This window comes from Buteo buteo, chromosome 2 (genome assembly GCF_964188355.1).
Source record: "Buteo buteo chromosome 2, bButBut1.hap1.1, whole genome shotgun sequence".
NCBI lineage: Eukaryota > Metazoa > Chordata > Aves > Accipitriformes > Accipitridae > Buteo > Buteo buteo.
Window position 1 is genome coordinate 12,654,756 of NC_134172.1, and position 24,686 is coordinate 12,679,441.

The following is a 24,686-nucleotide window of genomic DNA, read 5'->3' on the forward strand; positions in this document are numbered from 1 at the left end:
TAGTCTTCCCCTCGCACTGCGATCATCTGCCTGCCACACGGTTGGCACAAGAACCACAAGAGGGAGGTAGTCATCGTAAAATAAATGGTAGCTTGCTTCTGATACTCTGTACATAGAAGGAAAAATCTGTTTGAATAATTAAGGCTTCCTAGATGTGACTGCAGATAAAAATAGATAAAGAACGTGGTTTTGGCATGACTGTAACACTCCGGCTCAAACAGAGAAGGCTTTGCATGGAACTCGACCAAAGAAAAATTCACTCCGGGCGCTTGTATTACAGCTCCATTTAGCAGAGCAGAACGATCATGGCTTGTATTAAGTAGATAATAATGAAGCATCATAAACAATGTCAGGATGCAAGTCCAGGATGAAGCGGGAGCTTTAACGAGGTCCAGCTTGCCGGGAGCTTTTTGAAGTGTCCCTAGCTCACTTACAAAGCCAGAAAGCAACAAAGGCGACTCTGACAGCTGCGAGAGTGTCTGGTTTAGAAGGAAGTTTTATGTGTGGATGACACCAGACTGGGATTCAGCTTTCATGTACTAACTAGCTCTGCTCGTTGCTGGAGCCCTAATCATTCTGCACAAACTGTCTCACCATAATGGGTCGCACAAATAATAATTCTTCACAAATCAGATTCACACCATCAGCTTCCTGGATAGGCAAGGCTGGTTCATCGTGGCAAATAGCAGAAGTCAGCAGAGTCCATGCTGTGTCTCACTAGCGATGTTTAATAAGCAATCTAGACTCTGAAGGGAAGAAATCAAACGCTGGTTCTGTGGATGTATGGATGGTATGAAGTATTTGCAACTATGCTAAAAAAGCAGCCAGCAGCCAAGTCAGACGGCTAAATCAGATTCACCCCATTCTAAATGCACTGTAATCACAGTGGACTCTTCAGAGCCTTTATAAAGGAAAATTAGATATTTTTATTTTTCCTTTTTTTCAGAGGAAGAAGGGTTTTGTGTTGCTTACAAACTTAAATGACTGAAGTATATATACACTTGAGAAAAACGCCTTTCAGCCTTAAAGATTTTTTCCTTGAAGATATTAAAATTATTTTTTCACTTCTGTAAATTAAGATCAGCCATTCATTAACTAATTATCACCATTATTACAGTTCTCCTAAGTATTATTAATTAGGTGAGGGGTATACTTAGACTTTAACATCTCCATTAGAAGAGTTTTGTTTAGCATACCTAGTGTTCTGAAAGCCCTGAGCATGCTCTATATCACGTGGGACTTAAAGACAAGTGCAGGGGAATCTTTTGGGGATCCTGTTGGAGTTATCTATGGCTGGGAGGGAGGAGGGAGTTAACAGGGTACAGCAACTGAGGAGCAAAAGAGAGAGGTATGGAGGGTGGAGATGGATACGCCAACTCAGATGCTTCTTCCTGCAGCAGATAGCTGGAGCATTACTGTAGCCCAGCTGATGCAAAGTAATGTGTTATTTTGCAGTCATGACTGGTTTTCATGTGCAAACCCCTTAATGTGTCTACATGTATGTGCTGATGCTATGAGAGCAAGCGACCGGAGTCCTTTCTACCCTGCTAATTTCTTTCCCGTGATTCCATGTAGGTAGCCCTTCTGCATCTCCCTTTGATCTTGCACGGATTATATAGATTAAAACACGGTAATTTCTTCATCTAAGGCTCAAGATGTAATCTCTCTGGGGCAATAATCATCTTTGATGTTGGACTTGTATGAGGGGTGAGGGGGTGGTCCTGGTTCCTCAACTGTGAGCCTAGCAGTGACTGCAATCTTATTAGCAGCCAGGATAACAACAGTATCCTGTGCACTAATGCTGTGCCTCTAAATTGGTTCTTTTGCCATTGTTTTGCTTAAGAGACTGTAATCCTATAAATGTCTCGGCTGCCCATTGCTCAAAAGCAACTTTTCCCACCTACAGAGTCAGAAATAGGTGGTTGAAAATCAAACATTATTTGCATTGCAGAGGCATCTCTCTGGTCCCCACCACTTCCCTATCTTGCATCTCACTGGCAGGAGCTACACACCCCCCCCATCAGCTGTTTCTCTTTGTGCAGGAGAAAACAGAGAAGGTTACAAAAAAAATGTACCCGGTCACTTGACCAGACAAAGCTCTTCACAGAAACATGCTGGAGCAGCTTCTCAAAGCTCAATGCCAGCTCTGTATGCTGTCCCTCTTCGCACCAGAGTCAAATCTATCCCTGCCAACATCAGCCCCAGCTTAATTGCGACAGGTGAGAGGGCACGGTTACGAGGAAGTTGGCAAATGAGGATAGTGAGAGAAATAAAGCGAAGGAAGCAGGAACAATTAATACTGCATGAAAATGAACCAGTTTTGCAACAGAGAGAGGTTTCTGGAGGGAAGTGGATGAGAGGTGTGGGGTTGCTTTGAGATGAGAGGTTGCTTTGGTCTGCAAAGGAAGCTTTTGGCAGCTTTTTGATTTAACTGGATTCAAATGGTTAGACTTATTTGCCAAAGGGGAAAAAAAAAAAAAAAAAGCTTCTTTTTGATGATACACACACAAAACACTACGAGGTTTCATTTAAGTGAATAAACTGACAACTACTGCTCTGGAGGGTCTGGATGTGAACCAGCAACAGTAGTGTTAAGTCATTTCAAAGCGGAGTGAATGCGATTTTCACACCTATTCTTTTTTAATTTAGGCCCATTTGAAATCCAAGCACCCCTCTATTACTAATTTGTTATGGCAATATTAATTAATGATTTTGCTCTACAGCATTAAGAATGCTGTTTAGACTGAGTGAGATAGATTAGAAGGACTACAAGATTAGAAAAACAATCTGTAAACTGGTCAGATGCAGTTGGGGGTCACCTTGATCACTCCTGAAATGAGCACACTGCACTTGGAAAGCCTGGGAGTGTGAGGATGTATTTCTACCAGTGCAGACTCATTAGGGCTGGTTAGGTCAGCACCCTTTGATGTTTTGGAATATAAGAACATCAGCTCCCAAGATGGAGAGAAACTATTGCCAGACGTTGATAAAAGCTGATAATTGAAGAAATTTCGTATTATTTGATGGACAATATGGGTTCAAACCAAGTATGCTAGGAAACAAGGAGCAATATTTAGTAACTTAGAGAAGACACACAGTGATGCATTGTAATTTCCGTTCTCCTGACTCATTTTATCTCTGCCATTAGTTTAGCAGATCTCCAGGCTCCTATCTTGGCTACTCTGATCAACATGGTGTTCCCAGCCTCAAACCATCAATAGTATTCATCTTGCACTTCAGTGGCATAGCACAGGTAAGACATTTTGTTTGAGGAAGAACAGTAGCTGGCAGATTGAAAGGCAAATCTTGTGACTATTTCAGCTGGTTCTTGGGTTATCTCAGCTTCTGTTGAATACCTTCTATTCACCCTACACATGGGCAAAAGCTCAGGTCCCCGAGCCATCATTGTACCTGTACGAGAATGACAGAAGTGGATCAAAGCACTGTTGATGGTGGTAAAGAAGCCACAATCTCAATTATTTTGGCTTTAAATTATGAGATTAAAATTTTTTCCTGGTGTAAAGTGTGATATACTTTTGTTTATTTTGGGGGTATAATTTTGTTGTCAGCCCAAACACGTTGTGGAACAATCACAGGGAAGAAAATCAGAGGCACAGTGATGTTCTTTCAAGAAAGCACTGGTATTGTAAAGTGTTCACAATTTCATGGTGGGTTTTCAGCATTGGCAGGTAAGGGGCAGGAGAGGCAGCTGAAAAAGCAAGTTGGACTGCAGCTGCCCCAGGGAATTAATCTATTTCTGGCTTTGCTATTCTTGCATTTCTTTGGTTTGCCTGAATCAGAAGAGACCAAGGTGTCAGGATTTTACATCTATGCTCTGCATTTCCTGACGGTTCAGAAAGCCTCCTGTGTAGGCAGCACCTCTCAGGACAGACTGGAGGATATGGTGCCTCTGTTGACATTTTACACTGAATCTCCCTTGGTCAGCAGAAAGTGGCTGTCAGTCCGAAGGCATGCCTGAGGCCCAGGCTGAGGGACGCCAGGTCCCCTAGGAGCCCTGATGAGCAAAGCAGAAATGTCAATGGTTGGGAGGCCCAACTCATAAGGACATCTGAACTTCTTTGACACTTTCTTGGACACTCTGAAATCCACAAGTTCAGCACAACTGGACTACCAGTATTACAAGATTTTTGGCTTGGCCTGTTTCCAGCCAGGCTGTAATCAGGAAAAGCCAAATTCTGGCCTCCTAACACCACTGATAACAGCAAGGAGAACAGGAACAGAGACATGCAGTGTTGAAATATTCTTTGTAAAGAGCAACCACAGAGATAAACATACTTCTGGATACTACAAAAGACTCAAAATATAGGTGAAACTGTTACAGCTGATCTTGTTTGCCTGTCCCTACTATCAATGAGTTAGCTATCTGATATACTAACAAATATGATGATACACATGAAAAGAGTGAATGCTTGGATAGGACAATAGTTACTTCTTATTCTGTGAAGAAAATGACCCCCCCCTAATATTTCAAATTCTATCCCTGAGCTGTTTGGTTTTCAGGGTGCTCTACTGCTTTTAAACACTTTTAGACACAAACCAAGCTGAGCCTACTAAGTAGGAACAGCTTTGAAAACTTGGCTTGAAATGTGTCCTTGAAAATGTGGTTTGCAGAAGATCAAGGAGACAAGAAGGAGCTGAAACAACTTTTGGAGCAGCTGGCTCTGATCACAGCTCAGTGAGAACTACACTCTCCCCAGTACGGTTACCACCACTTTGACTGACCAAGCAGACAAATGGGCTGACTAAAGCAGTGAGCAAAGAGTCACTTGATGAGATACTGCATAACACAGCAACAACAGTAAAGGTGCTTCTGGATTTAATGCTTAAGCTATAGCCCAGATGAAGTCAGTGGTAATACGTCTGTTGGTTTCAGTGGAAGTTGGGTTATGACTTAGGTGAGTAACACAAACTTGGGTTTTGTGTCACAGCTGCTATGTCTATTGACGAAAGCAGCTAGTAAGGAGGTCAGCAGAAATCAGTGTTAAGGCTTATCTCTCAATTAATGTGCTGAATGCTGGCATTAAAAGTGCCTGAGTAATCTTTTAGTTGGACAATACATAACCACTCAGAAAATACTGACAGACAAAGTTCAATGACACCTTTTCACTGACATTTATAATTCGAGAACAGTGAGGAGAAGAAGATAAGGAGGGCAGAAGTCTACAAAAAAGAGAAAAGGCCATAAAAAGGGGAATATACACTGAAGAATATGTCGCTTATTGAACAATTGGGGACCCAGGTAAGATGTAATATTCAGGTGGAAGATGATCGTGAAGCCAAGCAACCAGGGAATATTTCAGAGCACTCAGGAACTGAGGCAATGATACCTGTGGTGCAGTTTCAGAACATGACAAACCATCGGTTGATGAATGCATGGTATTTACCTGACAACCCACCCAGCAAAGTTCACTGGTGGCAGCAAAGCAGTCAACAGGACAGGACTAGAGATTCCTCCTTATATCCAAGTGCTAGGTTTCCATGGGGAAGGTAAGGCATGTTCATCAAAACATACTACTTTTTACCAGAATTAATTTGGGCAGTAAACAGCATAGATTTCTCATTTAAAACTATCTGCACTTTGGAGGAGTACTGGGAGGATGGAACTGCCAGGTTGGCCAAGGCTTCCAAAAGGCAAAACACTCTGTGAAGATCACTGCTATTATTAAATTATGTTGTTATCCCACTGGTTCATGGAATTTACAAACCAGAATTAAAAGGAAGAGGTGGAGGATTATGATGTATTTTAGATTTTCTTACATTTCTCATGTTTCCTTTTTGGAAATATAGGAAGGAAACTTCTGGGTCACCAAATATAATTCCTGGGTCCTGTAGGCAATCATGTCACCTAAAGGATTCATCTCCTATCAAACTCCTTGAACGTCTAATGAACATCTTTACTAATGTTAATGAGAATTGCTACTAATAATTTGCATTTACACACTACTTAAGGATCTTGAAGTGTTCTTTCATATAATATGCTCATTTTTATTACAGGCATATTGGATTTAAATGACTTGCCTAAGGTCTCGCAGCAAGCCAGCAGCAGAATGACTCTTAGTGCTCCCAGTGCTTTACATTAAATCCTGGACATTAACAGCTCCCTTCATAAAGGGAGCTTTGTAGTGGTAGATCACCTCCTGGTGCTGGTGGATCAAACCTTTTATGATAACGCAAACAAATCAAGAAATTACTTGAACCCATGTAATGCTTCCCAATGTGTGCAAATCCTGGCTTCCTTTGAACTTAAAAAATTGACACAAGTCTGAATAATGCTAAGATAGCCTTCGGCATATGACCAAATATGAAATTTTGCTGTGCTAAGTATGTGCCTCAGATCTACATTTTCTGTATGAATACAGCAGTAATCTCTACATTTGTTTCAGAAAAACTTCAGAGTTTTCAGTGTCCCTTGTGCTGTTGGAGGCATATTTGAAAACAAACAAACAAAAACCCAACCCCAAAAGTAAGTCTATAATAAACAAAAATCCTTAACTTTTTAAGCGGCAGAATTGTCTGGAGAGTTTGCTCTGATACAGGCACATTCCTTGTGATTGCTGTCTCCTCTGAGTGGCACTGTCCTCATAAAAAATTAACTCTAAAAGGAGGATATGGGACATCTCTTTGTTTATGGGCTCCTTTCTGTCAAGAAAGATGCAGTACCACTGAATGACCTGATTTTTCTGCCTGTGTCAGTGTTATCATTCTCTCATTGGTATTTTCCCCTACATTTTGCCCTCTCATCTATGCCTCCTTTGGAAAGGGCTGCAAATTGTACCCAACGATTTCAGGATACAATTTTTCAAGCTTTTGCCTGTGGCATCTGGCTCTTTCTATGAGAAAAGAGCTATTTTGTGGATGGCACTTGCTATAACATCAGAGGAACCATCTGGTAGAACAACAACAGCTACAGCAATGCTGATCCCATTCATTGAAAAAGTTCCTCCAACGTGGTGGTGGCTACCCAGGAGCTCTCACCTGTGGCAGATGGTGACATTTACTCCTGCTGGGAATGTGGCTGGGCAGCCGAATGTTAAAGAGGGCCTGCAGGGCCGCCTGCGCTGCTTGACCCTTGGCCAGCTTCTTGCTACGTCCTGAGCCTTCAAATGTTCTCCCGTCCACTCGCACCGCCATCACAAAACTCTTGATGTGCTGCTTCTCCACCGTCTCCGACAGGCAGACATACCGCAGGCCTGACCGCAGCTCGTTTAGCAGCACCACTGGGTTCTTCTCGCTCTCCGCTTTGGATGCCATCTTGTGCTTGTTTTGCTTACCGTGGCCCATTAAGTCCAGCGTATGGCAGAGCAAGCGCCCGTGTCGATAAGCAGTGGAAAGCAATTCGTTATTAACAGGGTTATAGACTGAAAAGTCCTCGCTGTGTGTAGATGGTTCAAACTCCTTGAACAGAGTATCTGGAAAGTCTGCCTGATCAGAAGTAAAGTCCGTGGATGGGTTGATGCAGTTCCCCATGGCAAAGTGAGCTTGGCAGGCGTTGGGAAACTGAACGAATGACTTCAGAGCTAGCTCCGCAGCGCGCATTTTGGCTTTCTTTTTTGTGGGCCCTGTGCCTTCAAACGTAAGTCCATTTACTTCCACAGCAACAGCAAAGACTGGAGCATGCACTGGACCTGTCTGGGAAACCATTTTGTATTGTAAACCTGGTTTAAGTTCATGTAGCTGAACCAGAGCGTTCTTTGGCGTCACTGACCACGAGACTTTCTTCCAGATGAGCTGGAGTTTGCAGAAATGGCCATTATTGCCTTCCTCTAAGGGTCTTTTTCTCTTACTACTAGGTGTTCCCCCTCTTGCCCTCTCGTTAGAGGATATTGGATGATCCTCCAGGTTGCCAATGTTTCGATTTTCCTTTACTTCTGCACTGCTGGTACCTGTCAGTAAAGAAAGAAAAAAACCTCACATTACAGTTGTCATCATTGTAGTTGACATTATGCCTAGGCCTGGCAGAATAGCCAAAAAAGAAAAAAAAAAAGTTAATGATAGATATCCTTGCTTTGCCCTTTTTGGGGTTTTTCCTCAAATATCTGTATAATGATTGGTTTATTATTTATAGCACAGATTTTCTGCATGTCCTGAATGTTTACTTGTCTCTAAAGTTCTACTTGTATTAGTCACTAGCCTCCTGTTTTAAAAAAAGATTACATCATTCAAAGATGAAGCACAACTGATGCCATGTGACTTAAATGAACTACTGCATTCACACCGGATAATTACTAGTAAAAAGTGAATAGTTTGCAAAGTTCCCTTAGGCTGAGGTTTGTTCTCTAGTCCATGTGGGTGAATGCTTATGAACACATTATTAGAAATCAGAAATTATTCACAAATTATTCACAAACATAAAAAATGGGCAAATGCATTGAATAATTTATTTGCAATGAATACATTGACTGGCTGTACTCACACCATAGGCTCTTGTGTTGCTAACATCATGAATTCAGCCTAATAAATGATCTGACAGACCTTCCTAGCATTTGAAATAATAACTTTGTCTGGACTCAGATTCCAGTTTCATAAGTGACCGTCTTTCTGTCAAATTCAATTGCAGATACTCTTAGCTCCTGCATCAGCAACAACTAATATTGCAAACATTCTAGATAAATCTAAATGAGACTAGGAAAAGCTCGAGCATCGTGACGGTAGTAATTACTGATGTAAAGAATGATTTATGTCAAAGAAAAGCGATGGGAGAGAGTGACTACCAGGAGCTCCAGGAAGGGAATGAAATGACGATGGGGAGCTACGGAGGGAGCACTCCGTTGTCGTTGAGCCAATGAATCACACGTTGCTCTCAACTACACTTGTGCAATGCCCGTGCTGCGAGGCAGTGCTCTTTGCTGCAGCAGATGCGTGACTGAGAATGGAGATTCATCTCGCTGGTGTCCTGAATGAGATAGCAAATGTGCTGCTGTCTAAATAAGAATCACTTATGGTGACTTTGTTTAAATATATTGCATCTCCGATACATCCTCCAATCCTCCTGTGCGTTCCTTGGGGCCGAGACAATCTGAGGAAGTAAACATGGTTGTAACCAACCCTTGAAGCAACCCGTCCCTGGAGCAATGCACCTGATCCCTTTCTGAGCAGAGCGCTGCCTGCTGTATTCCAGCCAGCGTTGATCACGGAGCCTTTCCCATGGTTTGTTATTGTCAGACACAAGCATGCCACCTGTGCAAGCTGCGTGAGTCCCAAGCACAGAGAAGGTCCCTGTGGTCCTTAGAGGACAGAAAATGGTCCTCCCACTTTCTGTGGGGCCATAGCAACACTTGGCTTCCTCTCTACCCTGATGTACAAGCTGGCTGCAAGGATGTAAGGGGTGAGCTGCCGGCTACACCTCAAGGAGGTTCTGCTGGAGCGGTGTGTCTTTACTGCAGCCCAGTATTAGGGTGGGCTGACAGACGCACAGGACCCTGCAGAGTACTATGTGGAACCAACCATCATGATTAAAAAGCCCCTTTCTATCCTGACAAGTTGCACTTGTATTAAATATCAAAACACTTTCTCCCATCAGAGCAATAAGTCTGCACTCATGCAAGGTGTTCCAGAGAAAGCAGCTCACTGCTTAGACATGAGTAAAAATCATGGCTCAACTGCATGTGTGGGGGCCCATTTGCAGGACTGAGTCTTTAGACTCCCATTCCTGAAAACCCTTCAGCACACACTGAGCTTCCAGCCTGTGTCTGTGTCTCACCAAAGTGACTTGCAGAGCTATGTTTTGCAGTGCTTCGCTGAGGCAGAACATGAACTGACAAATCAAGGTTTTAAGGGACTAGTTAATTTTTACTTTCTGAAGCTAAGGGGAGAGAATGAAGACAGGTGAGGAAGGAAAGAAAAGGAAGTAAATAATAGGAAAAGAAAGTTTCGTCATATGGCATTCAGCTGTATAAAATATGACATCTTTAAACCAGACTCTCTGGAAATAAGACATTTAAAAGGTCAGGGAAACTAAGACACAAGGATAATGTGGTCTTTTCTCATTGAGTTCACAACTATTTATGGAAACTCTGATCTAAGGGGGAAGGAGATGCCAACTTTAACTTTCCTTTACTTAGCCTGGCAGTGGCTTTGGCCAGCCATTTTCCACCATGACCCTTTCTCATGTCTCCATCCCACTCTGAATATGCCTCTTTGTTTGCGTGTATTTTTTTAAATAAAGGTGGAATATTTTGCCTCAGACATACTTTTTAGCAGGAAGCAGGTTTGGTTCTGTATTTCACACCTCCTCCCTCATCTTACCTAATAGGTTTTTACAGAGCCAATTATGGTACATAATGATATTGTAGTCAGGAAGCATGAAAAGAAAGATAGCTCTTGCTTCACACAATATTCAGGTTTGAAAAGAATTTGTATTGATTATGCACCACTGAATAGGAAAACTCAAGGGGTTATTTGTATTTATAATTCATATTGTCTTATTCCAGCTGTTTTTTCTTTCATAGTCAGAGAACCACGGATTTGTGAACAGGAATGTCTGACCTAACATCTTACCTTAATCACCCTCACTAAAACAGTGGTTAACTAAAAACATGGCAACATTAAATAAACATTACTTGCTTGTCTTAAATTCTGTCTTTGAAATTGTCTAGACCAGGTTTTGGCCAACAGGGAGTTTGCATTGATGTAGTGAAAAACATGCAGACACTCAAGTGTAAAACTTCCAGAGATCAGGCACAAAGGATACGCGGACAACGTCAGGTGTGCACGAAGGTGATGTGCCTGTATTTATGGTATGTTTTGGCCTAGTCACAGCAAAGGAAATTCATGCAAGTATCCTTACAGTCAACCATATTTCTAGAGGACCTGATCCTGAAACACCAGGAAATAGGTTAGTTCTTCGCAGACTTCAGTGAGAGCTGCAGCAGGCCAGAAGTCATCATGGCATGTAAATCAGAGGCAGCTGAGATGCAGTGAGTGCTTCAGAAAGTCTGTGAGCCTGATGGACTTGTGTGATACCTGGCAGCTGCTGGGCAATGTGAAATTACTTTATACTTTCAGGTATCTTTGAAATAGGAGGTCTTTGAAATGAGTCTTTTATGAGACCTCTGTGTAGCAGACATAAGATTGCATCTCTAATGGTGGCACATGTACTTCTATTGTGAAATTCAGACAAAGCAGGCAAATGACACCAAACTACGTAAGATAAATACTGTAAGCAGCTGTAATAGAACAATCACAAGCAATTTTAGAAATGAAGACCACTAAAAAGAAAGGGGTAAGTCAGAGGATGCACACAGGGAAAATGCAAAACTGTGGATCATTTTCAGTCCTGTTATCTCTCAAAATGTGTTTGCTCTTGAGTTCCCAAAACACATTCTCTACATTTGGAAAAAAAAAAAAAAGATAATAAAATATGGTTCTCCTATGATGAAAGGCTGAAGAATAATAAAATTGTAAGGGGAGGGAGTTAACAAAATGGAGAAAGAAAAATGTTACAACTTTTTGGCAATAGTTTCTTATTTATTGTGTAAGATTTCTAAAAAAGTCCTACACCTCTGCACTGTAATATTTCCTCAGGTAACTTTATTCATTGATTTTTGCAGTTTCACAAGCAAGTGGAGACATTGTAATCTTGTATTTGCTTCAGTAATTGAATGGGAGACAGTAATGCAGTTAGTGAAATATATTTATTTATGCACTATTCCTCAATCTTCTGTCTGGTCTTTCATGTTTTTCTCCTTTTGGTCATTATGCACAGTAGAGTTAACCTAGAGAGTCTGCATCATCAAGAGCTTTTCAGAACTATAATGCATCACTAATAATGACACTGCCTATGTCTCTGGGTCATAAGGGCTCTGCAGAACTAGCCATCCGATACTCCACGCTACATTTGAAGAGATAATATTGTTCCTCTTGAAGGTTATTCTGCTGCCAAGCCAACTTCCAGGGAGGATGGGAAACGACAGGTGTAGGTGGCATCTTCATTTTGGCTGGCACCTTCACTATTGAATTACAAGGGGCAGTACGTTATTGAAAAGCTATGATTTTGAAAGAAAGAATTTGAAATCTCTGTAGTACAGCAAACTTCTGATTCGACTGATAGCTCTGACACAGGAAGTTACAGGTAGGACTTAATTTTTATTTTTCTGCATTTTCATATCTAACCCCTGTTTGACCTGCTTATGTAGAGTATATTTTTGCTGTCCATCTACATCACCTTGACTGCAGAGGTTAGAAGGATTGACCTCCATAATTCCTGGCATACTTGAAAATGAAAAATTTTAAATTAGAAGCAATAGGTATGAACCCAGGAGCCAGAGCCTCAGTACCTTTGTCAAGGTCAGCTACTACATCAAATGCAATGTAGGGCAGTGTCCTTTTGCAAGCAAGATGGCATTTTCATTTACTTATTGAATCCACAACAGAGGATTGGAAACTCTTCTGCTGGAATTTTTAGGTTTGTATTCTTGACTTTAGAATAATAAACTTTTAGCTAACAACAGAAATCACTCCTTCCTCTCTTACATGAAAACACACAGATATGTATTTTTAAACCTTCACAAAAGAGGTCTACTTAAGGAAAACCTACCATGATCTTTCTGTTGCTGCTGAACCCTCCCCGCCAGCCCAAAGGGTTCAGGCTGTTTAAAACAGTATCATTAGACTTTATTGGGGTGTAACACCACATTGTGAAGGGAAGCTTTACCAGTGCAAAAAAGTACAGGTCTTTGCTTAAAGTGAAGATGAAAAATTTGTGTAAGGTGATTGCCATTGCCTTTAGCTGCTCTGGAATGAAGATACTCTACTTTGCCCACCTTATTGTCTGGAATAACTGTGAAATCCATGCACATTTAGTACAGCTCTTTACCAATTAGGGAAATTATTCAAATGACCTATGACCTGACTTGGATGATACTCAGACTCTGATGCTCACTGTCCAAGTTAGCAAATAAGTGCATGCATTAAAAAACGTGGGCAGCCCACAGCAAAAACGGATCTAAGTACATGCCTTCCTGAATCAGGCCCAGACTACAGCTTAGCTGTGGGCATGGGAGAAATCCAAACGATGGCAATAGACACAGTTTTTAAAACAAAAGCAGAAGGTTTGATTCTGTGGGGGATTGCTTGGGGTTCTGATTGCTGGAAGGGGATATTTACTGTCTTCTTAGAGGCAGGGTCCTTGCTGTATCTCACACTGTGCAAACAAAAGCTCTGGTGCCTCATGATGCCCGAGGGGGACTTTGACCAACATGCTTATGACTTCAGTACACTGAATCTGGGGCTGGATTCATCCTACAAAGCTGTTGCAGGGGCTGAAATCCGTATGTTGGGGACCATTGCCATCATCTCCTTCTGCAGGCACTGGGGAGAGGTATACACCTTCAGAAGGGCACTGCACCGAGTTTGGGCATAGGACAGCATTGCACAATGAGAACGCCAGGAACCACACGCTCCTGCTGGGGGCACACCCTAGATTTGCAAGTACCTTTGTCTGGTGGTAGTCTGTCTTGATGCCATGGCATAGTGTGGATGGAACGATTAAAGATCAGGGACAGGCAGAGGTCTGTAACATCGTGAAAGGCAGGCAGGCAGGCAGGTAGTGAATGATTACTCACTGTTTCATGCAATCCGAGCACTAGAGACAGCAGGCTTGAAGCAATAAAAGGGTGCACTTTTTGACAACACAGTAAATCATTGAACTTTCTGTTCCTGGCTGTTGTTGAGATCAGAAGTATCAGTGGGCTCCAGAGAGGACTAGACAGGTCTGTTGATGTCTAAGAAATATGATGATTCAAGTGCAAAATCTAGCTCAGTAAATTACTTGCTGGGTGCCAGAGAGATATACCAAGGGGAAGATCACCATTTAAATGTCCTTTTTCTCAATGCATCACTAACAGCAAATTTTGGAGAGAGTGTAGAGAGCTAAACTTCCTATTTCTAATCCTGTGTGACATTTCTTATATTCTTAGCTAACTTCAACTTCTGGGAATGAATAGGGTGGTCCTTTTCTCACATGTTCAAGATAAGGTCTTCATCAGAGACTGATGATTAGTTTACTCAAAATGCCATTCCAAAGGTGCCTAGTGCCTTTGATACATTTTTCTAGTATTAGTTCATGGATCATAAACCACAATAATAGTGTCTATATGCTAATGATCACCAGTTGAAAATGCACATGTAGTTAACCTGGCATGGCTGCCTTTTAAAGAAGGCCTAAAGGAATATGAAACAGGATTTGAATCCGTTTCAGCTAGTGGGGCTCTGCCTATAGATATAGCACAGTCTGGGAAGGAGCACTTTCACAGGATGCTCAGTGAGTAGAAAACTTACAGGGATAAGCAAACCACTTCTCTACCTTGCCAGCATTCTCCTGGGCTGCTGTTAAATTGCTAACACAGAAGAAGGTTTTGCTTATTCAGAGCAAATCACTGAAGCTCTTTAAAATGCCAAATTACTACACAGGTACATATGTGCTATAGAAATCAGTGGGCTTTATACCACTATACTGGAAGTGAACACTGAAATATGGCTGATTTTAAACTATTTTGTCCTTTTTTTTTTTTTTTAAAGATTCTAATAGTAACACCTAAAAATGTGTTGTATGTGCCAAAAAACAAATCGCTGCCTTATCACTGGTGTGTATGTTTGACCCAAGAGGGGACTAGGCAGGATGTCCCTGAAAACAGTGAAATTTGCTATTTCTCTTTCAGAAAACACAGCTTACCCTGTCCATGTGAGTTATTTTAAAGCCAGTGCCGGTTCGAAGCAGTCTTGGCATTACAGCAGCAATAAGAAAATGGTGTTACAGTGTTTGGCTTGTACAAACTTCCTACATTACCTAAAAATAACTAAGTAGCACATTTGGGAAACATTACGCAGGAGGTGCCTGCACAAGCTCATCATGTGCATAATATGTTTCCTGTGTGTACTTTTCATATCTCTTCCTGAAAATGTAGCCTCCCTGAGACCAATTTTGAAGGATTTTCAGGATTTTTTTTTGCCTTTGCTAAGATATGTAAAAACCTACCAGTCCCCGTGCAGCAGAATGGTGTGATGTCCATGTGGTACTCAGCAGCAGAAAATAGAGGGCTGTGCTCCTTCACTCCTTCAACAGCTACTCCCCTTGGTGCCGCACCGTGATCCCACCAAGGCAGATTAGCAACAACGGGGAAAAAAAAGCCCATTCCTCCCACCAACTGGCTCTAATAGGGCAACATGTCAGTGTGTGTCTGGCTGGAAAAGAAACCCATCTGGCAGATGATACTAAAACTCGAAGAGTTGCTCATTTGCTTCAGAAAGCTTCCCTCCTTTTTTTTTTTTTTTAATGATTCAAGATGCGTTACAACAAGCAGGACTGGATAACACACAGTAATTGCTTCTAGGCTATAAATGGGAGGGCTTACTAAGAGTTATTCAGTCCTAACTGCACACTCCCAGACTTCTTGGTGTTTTGAAGACTTCACAACTCCTTCAAACCCAGCAGCACTTTCCTCCAGGTCTGCAGTCATGGGTTCGGGGAGTCACTGACTTTGTTCAGGTGTAAGGGCCCAAGAAAATCCAGTGGCTAATTTTTGGGTTACATCTAGTTTATTTAAGCCTGGTTAATCATCTTTTCTCAATTGGATTTGATTTCTTTGTTTCTTTTTTTCTTTTTTTTTATTTTTGTTCTCCAGGTCATATCACAGAAGTAAAAGAGAAAACAGTTTTTCAAGTAGAGGGCTTGTTCCTGCAGTCTTTACTTTTGCAAAACTCCTTTTGTAAGCAAGGAAATATAAATGGGGGAAAGACACAGCACCAAAATGTCCTGGTTTTTAGGGACTGTGAGAAAAGCAAGTGAGCAACATAAGGTAACATAAGCAGGAAAGGAAAAGGAGCTCCACAGACCTGCAAACCTGAATGTAAACATCTCCTTTTGTAGGAATTTTTTCCTTTGTGTATGTGACACACCACGTACAGCCCTGCCATGCCATGGTCTGCACAGGGAAAAGTGGGAAGGTGAGCTGAGGTTAACCCTTCCTTCACTGGAGATTGGAGAACATGTTTGCACTCAGCATCAGGGAATTTTGCATTGTACATGAGGACTGGGCTTATGGCCTGCCAATATTTGCAAATCCACCTCCTTTCCACAATTGCCCCTACACCATAAAGCTTTTGTCTTTAAACTTTATTATTCCTCTGTCTATAAAGAAAAGAGACTGCTTACTTAAATTGTCTTCATCCTCCATGGCGGTTGTGCCAGGACTCAGATACTTGAAGGGCGCTATGAAGGTGGACAGTATGCTTACTTTTTCTAGAAGAAAACAGAAGAAAAGAGACATATAAAATCACTATTTTGTCAGTGCATTCTGATCTACTCCACACTTTTTTTCAGGTGAAAACATCTCATCAAATCTGTTTCTTTTTTTTGTTTTTCCTGACTCTACAGTCCCACCAAAATTCACAGAATTGCAACACATTTATTACAGCTGGCACATGCAAATACCAAATGCACGTCCCTCCTGGTTTGTGCCCCTGTGTAGTGCTCCTTGGCCATGCTTCCCAGCAATGGTGCCTGAGCACTGCAGAACTGGGAATGCAGGAAGCTTGAGCTGGTCCAGCTGGGAATGGGGGAGGAGGGTGGGAGCTGAGGGCGGTCAGCCCTGGGAGGAGGGACATGGGAACTGCTCCAATGGATGAGACCATCAGTTTACCTCCTCTTGTTTCCTCTCCCTGACAGAGGTTGAACAAGAAGTCTCAGAGAAAGCTCAAGTGTTGACGGCACAAGATGCTACAACTGCTTCTAATTCTTCTAGAAATTGTTGATTTGACTTTTGGAAAACTTTCATGGTCTGCACAGGAAGCTATTTTCCAAACAATAAGAATCCTATTTGAAATCCTTCTTATTCACATTTGTATTAAGTGTAGCTCCTTCTGCCTGCAGTTTCTGTTTATCCTGCAGATAGCAGATGGCACAGAAATTTACTTCCAGTGCCATGATCAGCTTCTGCATTAGATGCCAGGACAGATTCAGCAAAATGAGAACCGATACTGATTTATACTAGCTCAAAATTTGGCTCAGGATTTATCTATAGGGAAAAGTGCTGTTAACACAAACACTAGAAACGGGAATATTAACGATACGTGTTTTATTTAGTTTGTTAACTAGTTGATTTAGTTTGTTGTTCACTCTGTTTAGGCTGAATTCCTCATGACCCAAAGTATGGATACTTTGCTGAGGCCTTACATCAACAGGGTGTCTACCTTAGGTAGCAGAAGAAACAGAAACACACCTTACAGAGGTGATTCATAGCTTTGAAGGACTTAGTTGCTTTCCTAAAGTACTTATCTACTTAGAAAGCCTCAGTTAGGTTGAAATGCTCCAAATCCTGCACATTGTGAACAATGCTGGGCTTTCATTTTGTGGCAGAAGCACCAAAAACCAAACCAAGAATGTCTTCTTTCAGGTGACACAGGGAAAATGATTTCCATAGGAACCTTCTTTATTGGTGAGAAAGTATTTCTCTGAATTTCCTTACGCTACCTGGCTGCTAATCTACCACTGGTCTGAAAGGCATTGCAGCTGAAGAGCTCCTAAACTTTTTCAGCAGCACATCTGTTAGCTTTTTGGCCTGGTTCTTCCTGCATTTGCAAATAATCCTTGCTCTTGCTAAAGACTGTTACCAGAATCCATTGAAAATGACTGCAGATGTTTGTCCTTAGCTAGGTAACACTACAGCTCAACTCTATTATGAAAAAGCACAGTAAAAGCTGAGTGCTTTTTGTTAAGTAAATACAATAAGTGGAATAAAAGATTGCCTGAAGAAAACCTTTTTCCATCCAGAAACCTTTCAGCCCAGACTAATATGTAATTAGAGCACAAATTAACCTCCTTGAATTGCAATTTCATTAAGGGATTGTAGTGATGTCATGAACCAAAAGACTGAAGCTATTTATGAACACTTTAGCCAAAAGATTTTCCTAAGTGAATACTTTGACACTTTTTGTCAAGGCATTGCTCACTCAGAAATGTGGTATCTCTGTATGACACTATCTCAGTGCATGTGAGACTGTTGGGTTGCCAACAGGATAAAGGCTGTTACTCACTCCCACCTTTCTCAACTGGTTTCTTTGATTAAAGTGAAAAGAGTGTAGGCTTTTGGGACCTAATCCAAAGGCTACATTTGGTAAGGGGAACGCTTCAGATGATAGACGTAGGATCAGGGCAGTCCTTGGCTTCAGCACCAGCAATGACTGTTGTGTCTGGATACTGAGATGCGGTGAGCTGAAGGGTACTCCGCCGGTGCCTGACTGCTGATGGCTGTCAGACCTGCAGAACTAGCCCTCAAGACACTGGATGTCGTACACAAACTTCAAGCTTCTTTGCTAAGAAAATATTCTCACTTCTCATAAAGAGTTCATCCATTAAGCAAGCAATGAGGACATGTGCTTTCTTGCTGAGGTTGCTAACACCTATTCCTGCCACCCATCAAAAAGCAAACCCGTGTAGTTTTATACTGTACTATTATTAGGTAAAGGAATATTCTGTGATTTGTCTTTCACTCCAACCAATTTTGTGCAATCAACAGGTGAGATTTACAATGCGGATTGAAAATTTATCAAATTATTTTCCCTTTTGCCCTAAGTGACCCTTTAGCCACCTTAAGCTTTTGTTGTTACTGTTTCCCACCTGTCCGCAGAGACCTTGCTGGTGCCTTTGCTTTGTGTGGCAGAGAAATGGGATGGCTTGTAAAATTTACTGCGCTCTTAGAGCAGCAACGGATGGGTTCGTGTCAACCAAACTCAGGCAGGCCCTAATAACAGGATATCCTTCAATCAATACAGACAATAAAGATTATAATTTAATATTTCAATCCATTGGTTGAGCAATGGAAGATTTAGTGTGTGTCTGGAAGAAGGAGGAGGGCAGGGTTTTTGAGTGAGTGATGTAAGAAGAGAAGAGCCACAGTATGGACATAGCACAGATGAATTATCGAGCCTACGGAGGAGGGGAAGATAGATGACAGGATAATTAAATGTCGGTGTTTACAGCGAAATAATCTGGCTAGGTATAAAACTATTGGTATGACTGTGCACTTCCATCTTTTGCACATTATTGCGTATTACCATATATAGACCATAGGACACTACAGTTTTATTGTCAATGATGAAATTCAGTGTTATTTTTGTTTACTATTTCTGAACAAGATTAGGAAAGTTGTGTATTCACACTTTATGTTCCCCGAGTATTTTAATGTCCATCACAGTTAGTCTTATTTCTAGCAGTTTGATGAAAACTTATGAATAAGAATAAAGGACATGGCTAGATACAAAAAAGCTATACAGAGCTTTAAAGCCTCCTTTTTTTCTCTCACTCTCTTCTCCTCTGTTTGTTGTTTGTTTTTTTGTTTTGGTGTTTTTTTTTTTTTTTTCAAAAAGAAGCAATGACAGGTAGCCCAAAATTAGAGTGGCTATTTTTACTTTATAATTGTAAATGTTCTCTGTATTTGTCTGAGGAAATAATTTTTCAAGGCGAGGAGAGAGGATCTAAAAGAAGAAAACAAGACATTTCAAAAACTCTTTTCTCCAGAAAGGCAGAATACATAACCCTACATTTATGAGGACCAATACAAGGAGCTATTATTGCTTGCATTACAATTGTACCAAAAGCCTCCGGTGACATGAAGGAGCTATTTTATGAGGGCCTACATGGATACAAAGGAAGCTGTATTTACAATGGAAACTGAGAGACAAAGAGCAGGTATAGTGGTATTTATTTCTAGCCACCCTGGAACACTAACGCAGGACGATAGCATCATATTTTGTAGTGCATTCACCATAAAAACATCCTTCCAAGTGATGCCAAGTGGGACTCTGCTCCAGTACCCTAAGCACAAAAATCACCATTTATCCTGATGAGAAGCCCCTTGTAGGAAGAAACCTCACTCTCCTCTGTTTTGGGATGGAAAAGGATTTCAGTTGACACTTCTTAAGTATATTTTTTCCAAGAACAGCAAATAGTTAAAAAATAATCATGAACACTGTTTTGACAGTAGCCATATAAATCATTTAAACAAATCAAAAAAACATCGTCCAAGATAAGTTTTGCATGAAAAACAGAAAATTATTTAGTCCAAATGATTCAGCAAAGCCTGGCATACGAGGCAGAGAAGTTTCCACTAAAATCTGCTCTTTTTGTGAAGTTGCTCTTGCTCTGGGGATGCAGTCAGAAGACTAGTCACAAGTCCTGTAAATATGCTTTTATTGTGAAGATAAGAATACACATATACAGCTGTAAACAGCATTAGTGCCCTTCATACCTATCAGTATTTAAAGGGCTCCAGACAATATGGCTTGGTCGTCAGACATACTGAAGTTCTTTCACTCTCAAACACCTGAATAAAAGCAACGGGAACGTCAGGAGCTCAACACTTTTAAAAAACAGGCCTTATACATGTTGGACAAATTGTTTAGCTTTAAGAAGAGCAGAGTGAGTGGGGTCATAACAACTGTCTTCAAATACTCAAAAAGCTGCTGCGTAGAAGAAAGGAGCAAGATGTATTCCATGTGCATTAACACAACTAGAAGTAATGGACTTAAATTGCATCAAGGAAAATCCACTTTAGGCATTAAAAACCCTCCTAACAGTAAGGATAGTGCAGCACTGGAACAGACTGTCTAGTGGGGAGGTTGAGGAGCCGTTGGTGCTGAAGAGCTATAGGAAGACGGCTGGCATTGGCAGGGTGTTGCACTTGTCCTTGGGTGCATCCCTTATAGTCTCTTAGCCCTGTGGACCCCAGTAGAAAAACTCCTCCTGGTCTTGAGATCACGCAGTAGGTTCTAGCTCAAACTTGGAAAAGTGAGCAATATTTGCTAATACTAGCTAATCTCTGAGCAGAAGTTTGTGGTATGCTCTTTTGCTTGGCAGCTAATGAGCACTATTAATAATTGTTTTTTTAAAATGCAACTTCTGAACACAAGAAGGATTAGACAGATGGCTACCAGTGGTTTGCCAGATCAGCATTAGCAATGTTTTACTGAATTAGTTTCATTCTCATATTCTAATTGATTACTGTAAGCTACTTTACTTGTCAGAGGTTTCTTTAATAGTATTCTTTAAAAAACACAATGTGGACATAATAAACCAGTCCTAAGTCATTCATTTTGTTTGCATGGAGTACGAAATTACTCAGGAAGGGTCAATTCTGATGCAATAATGTAAACCCAGCTGCAAAACCTCTTGAAAAAAACCTTATTTTTATTTCTCTAAAACAGTATCTGCAGCTACTCAAATAGTTACATTTTTACAGTTATGTTAGCCTTGATTTATTTTGAAGGGGGGGATACAGAGACAGAAGAGAGCCTGCACATTGGGAGATGATTCTCTATCTTCCTTCTCATATCTTAGTCAGTTCAGGCTTGGGCTGACAGTGATTGATAGGATGAGGGGATTCTTTACACAAAAGAAAAATATGGCAAATTTGCGGGGAAAATAGCAATGTCTTTAAACCACAGCACTTACCGAGAAGGGCTCACAGCCTTCTAAATTATGGCTTGCACAGCCACCATGCTGCATCATTTAGTTTAAGCAGCCAGTTTCCAGACAGGGATTTACTTGCTTGGTGTCAGAATCAGCCTTTACAGCTGAATTCGAGAACCAGCCATTGAGTCATGGGTTACTGAGTGTGCAGGGCTGCAGAGGCATGGCCCGAGTGCTTTTTGCTTCACAGGCAAGTGGGAAGGCTCTGTGCAATGCTCTTTGATACCCACTCTGACAAAGCTGTGCTGGGGTGCCTGTGAACGACCACCATGGTACCAGTGGGGCTGGGAGGACCGCCTCTGTCCATCCCCTCTAGCCGTGGTGTTTAAGTTAGAAGCATGCTGCCCTAAACTCCTTCAGATGGCTTGGGTTTCTGTACAGACACAGCAGCAGCTTTGGCACACCTATGTGCCTGGTGCAGGACTTCCAGTTCAGTGCCTTGCATTGCACAGGATAAATTCAAGCCTGGATATATTTTCAAGGAGCTATTAACACACGCCCGTTTCTCCTTGGTTTGCGTTTTGGTCTCTCACTCCTACACTGGGAGACCTGAAGGTGAAGCCTTGCTGGCATCACGAGTCCTTGAGAGCCATCGGTCAGTGCAGTTGGAGCAGCACACCTAACTGAGCAGCCCAAGGGGGCGAAAAGGAGCCGGTGTACTGGAGGATACGAAAGGGTTAAAATATGTGGGACTGTTTCTGTCTGCAGATATGCTGCTTAGCTTCCCTGGGAGTGTGGCCTCTGAGCTGGACAGTTACTAAAGATCTGCTTTTTGTAACTGGTTTTCAATCCAAGGCTTTTGCAGTGATACCCCACCCTGGCCCACGTGGGAGCAGTAAGGAAAGCTTTTCTTGGAGGTACCAGAGGAATATGCTGAGAGAAAAACCTTCTGGTTGAATAAGATTTTTTGCCTGAAACATTTTTCTTAAAAGCAGGGAGACAAGGGACTATTCAGATTAAGGAATTTAGGGTTTTAAAAGAAAAAAATGTATTCAGCATTACTGTTTTTGTTCTCTGCTTCAGCAGAGACCTGAAATGAAGATGTGAAATATCAGAACACATTTTTTCTTGTCTGATAACCAAAAGGAAGACAAAACCAGTGAACATTTGGATAGTCAGCATTTCAGGTGAAGGCTTTCGGCTGCACGAGGCAGGTTGTGCTTTGAGTTAGAAGTCAGAGGTGCAAACCCAGAGCCATGAAGTCTTCCTCTGAAATGGGGCAACAAGCTGCTCAGTATGATGCAGTGTCTGTGCACAAAAGCACCTGCCCCTGTGCCTCGCCTGGAAGTCAATCGTGGCCTCCCAAAGGCAGGGGTCTGCTGTAAATAGATCTACTTGCTGCCTTTATCACTTATTTATCTAGTTCTTGGGGCAGAGAATATCTTTCTGCTCTATTGTTGTTCAGTGTTTAGCAAAATGGGATCCTTGTCCAAGACGAGAGCTCTGAAATGCCATTATATTAAATAGCAATAACAGTTTATGGTGTTATGATACTGCAGAGAACATTGAATGTGAAACATCAGTTAGCTCAGGGGGCCGGCAACTGGACTAATCCTTTTACCTCTGTGCATCCTGTTCTGGCTGTTTACTGACCCAGAACCGCTGCCCTTGGAAAGCTTTTGCGGAAGCGGTGTGAAATGTTTTGCTGGTGATGATCCAACCCCTAACACACAGCGGCAGGTTCATCCCCTGCGCTCTGGCCACTCTGCAGCCCTGCATCCTACCTGGGCCTCCACACACGGCCACGCTCATTTACTCTGAGGTCAAAGTAACTTCTAGTTTATCACTTAAGAAGCAGAAAGGGCCAGCAATAAAGCCACGCATGTGATTTGTATGGATCCATCCAATATGATTTGAGATACAGGATATATCCTCTGGGATATGTTTAATTGATCACACCATGGGCCTTAGCCAATGTATGTAGCATCTGCGACATTATTTCTTTCTACAGTGGTATGTCCTGCAGCTCTCTTCTCCTTTCCCAGAATGGAGATAGTGGGTTTTAGCTGCAGTCTCACCGTATGAATGTAAATAGGCATTCGAGTAGACAAATCTCTGAGCTTGTACTCCAGCGCTTCGTAACAGCCCACTCCAAGCTCCTTTACCATGAAAGACCATTTACAGAATGAAACATGTTGTGTTGTGAAATATTAGTTTCTTATTACTTCTAGTAAAGAGCACAGTAAGTAAAAACACAAGGTGGTTGATGGATTTTTTATAAGAAAGGCAATGTGTATGTGTGTTGTTCTCTATTAGATTCCATAGAAATCAATCTGAAATCTAGTTCAGCCTAGTAAAATTAGATCTAAAACTATTTAATTTTGTTGCAAGAGTGTTTTTCTCTCCTGATGCCTTGCTTGAGGACACAGAGAGATAAAAACTCTTGAGTTATTATCAGTTTATGTGCATCTCCGTCTGCTTGTGGAGTGTACTATATTATGTATTTTCTAAGTGATCTGGCTGTGGCTTGGAGATGGCAGTTTAAAAATCATGTCTTTGCAAGCTTCTTATGCTATTTGAACATTCATTTTGGAAATATTTTTATTTTGCATTCTATAAACTGTAACAGGCTTTTTTTTCCTCTTTTTTCCCCTCCCTTTTTTTGGATGTCATCACTTTAGAAAACAGGATAAGCACAAGAGAGAATAATTTCATAAAAACCACCAGTGCTTAGCTCTGTGTGCTGAAGTCTTGCGATGGAGACCATAAAAATGGCCAGTGGATTTATTAGGCATGTAATAAATCCACGTGATTAACACTACCTATGACTATTTGATCGTATGCCAGCTGCATATCAAACAGTATTATCAAAGAGCATCTGTCTACACATTTACGGCAAACTGAAGGCCTTCTTAGTCACATGGGAAACTAGTCTGGCCAGTATTAAGGTGAACAGGCTAATTTCTCATTAGGCTGTGTCTACCTACAAGTTTGCACTATTTAAGGATACTTAGCTAACTTGGGACAGAAAACTATATAAAAATGCTTATTTGGTTTAAGAAAGGTTTGCCCATCACTAATTTAAACCTGTTAACTAAATTATGACTATGCAAAACATGAGTGGTCTATGCCAAAGTAAGAGTACTGAAGTTGGCAAAGGTATTTAAAAGGATGCCTAGAACCAGTGGATCTGAGGTCTAGGGAAGCAAAGCAGCTGCCTGTGGCAGGCAGTCCTACAGACTGCATCTTGGGACTGTGCATG

General features: G+C 41.5%; 1 protein-coding gene across 1 annotated transcript in view; it reads right to left on the reverse strand.

Annotated features, from left to right (window-relative positions):
- Window positions 1-24,686, reverse strand: part of ADARB2 (adenosine deaminase RNA specific B2 (inactive)) — a 320,813-nt gene that overhangs the window by 96,808 nt on the left and 199,319 nt on the right. The window contains exons 2-3 of the mRNA XM_075022448.1: window positions 16,172-16,258; window positions 6,997-7,904 (exon numbers count right to left, since the gene is read on the reverse strand). Coding sequence (XP_074878549.1) covers window positions 6,997-7,904; window positions 16,172-16,193 — 930 coding nt within the window. The 5' untranslated portion in view covers window positions 16,194-16,258. The remainder of the gene's footprint in view (window positions 1-6,996; window positions 7,905-16,171; window positions 16,259-24,686) is intronic.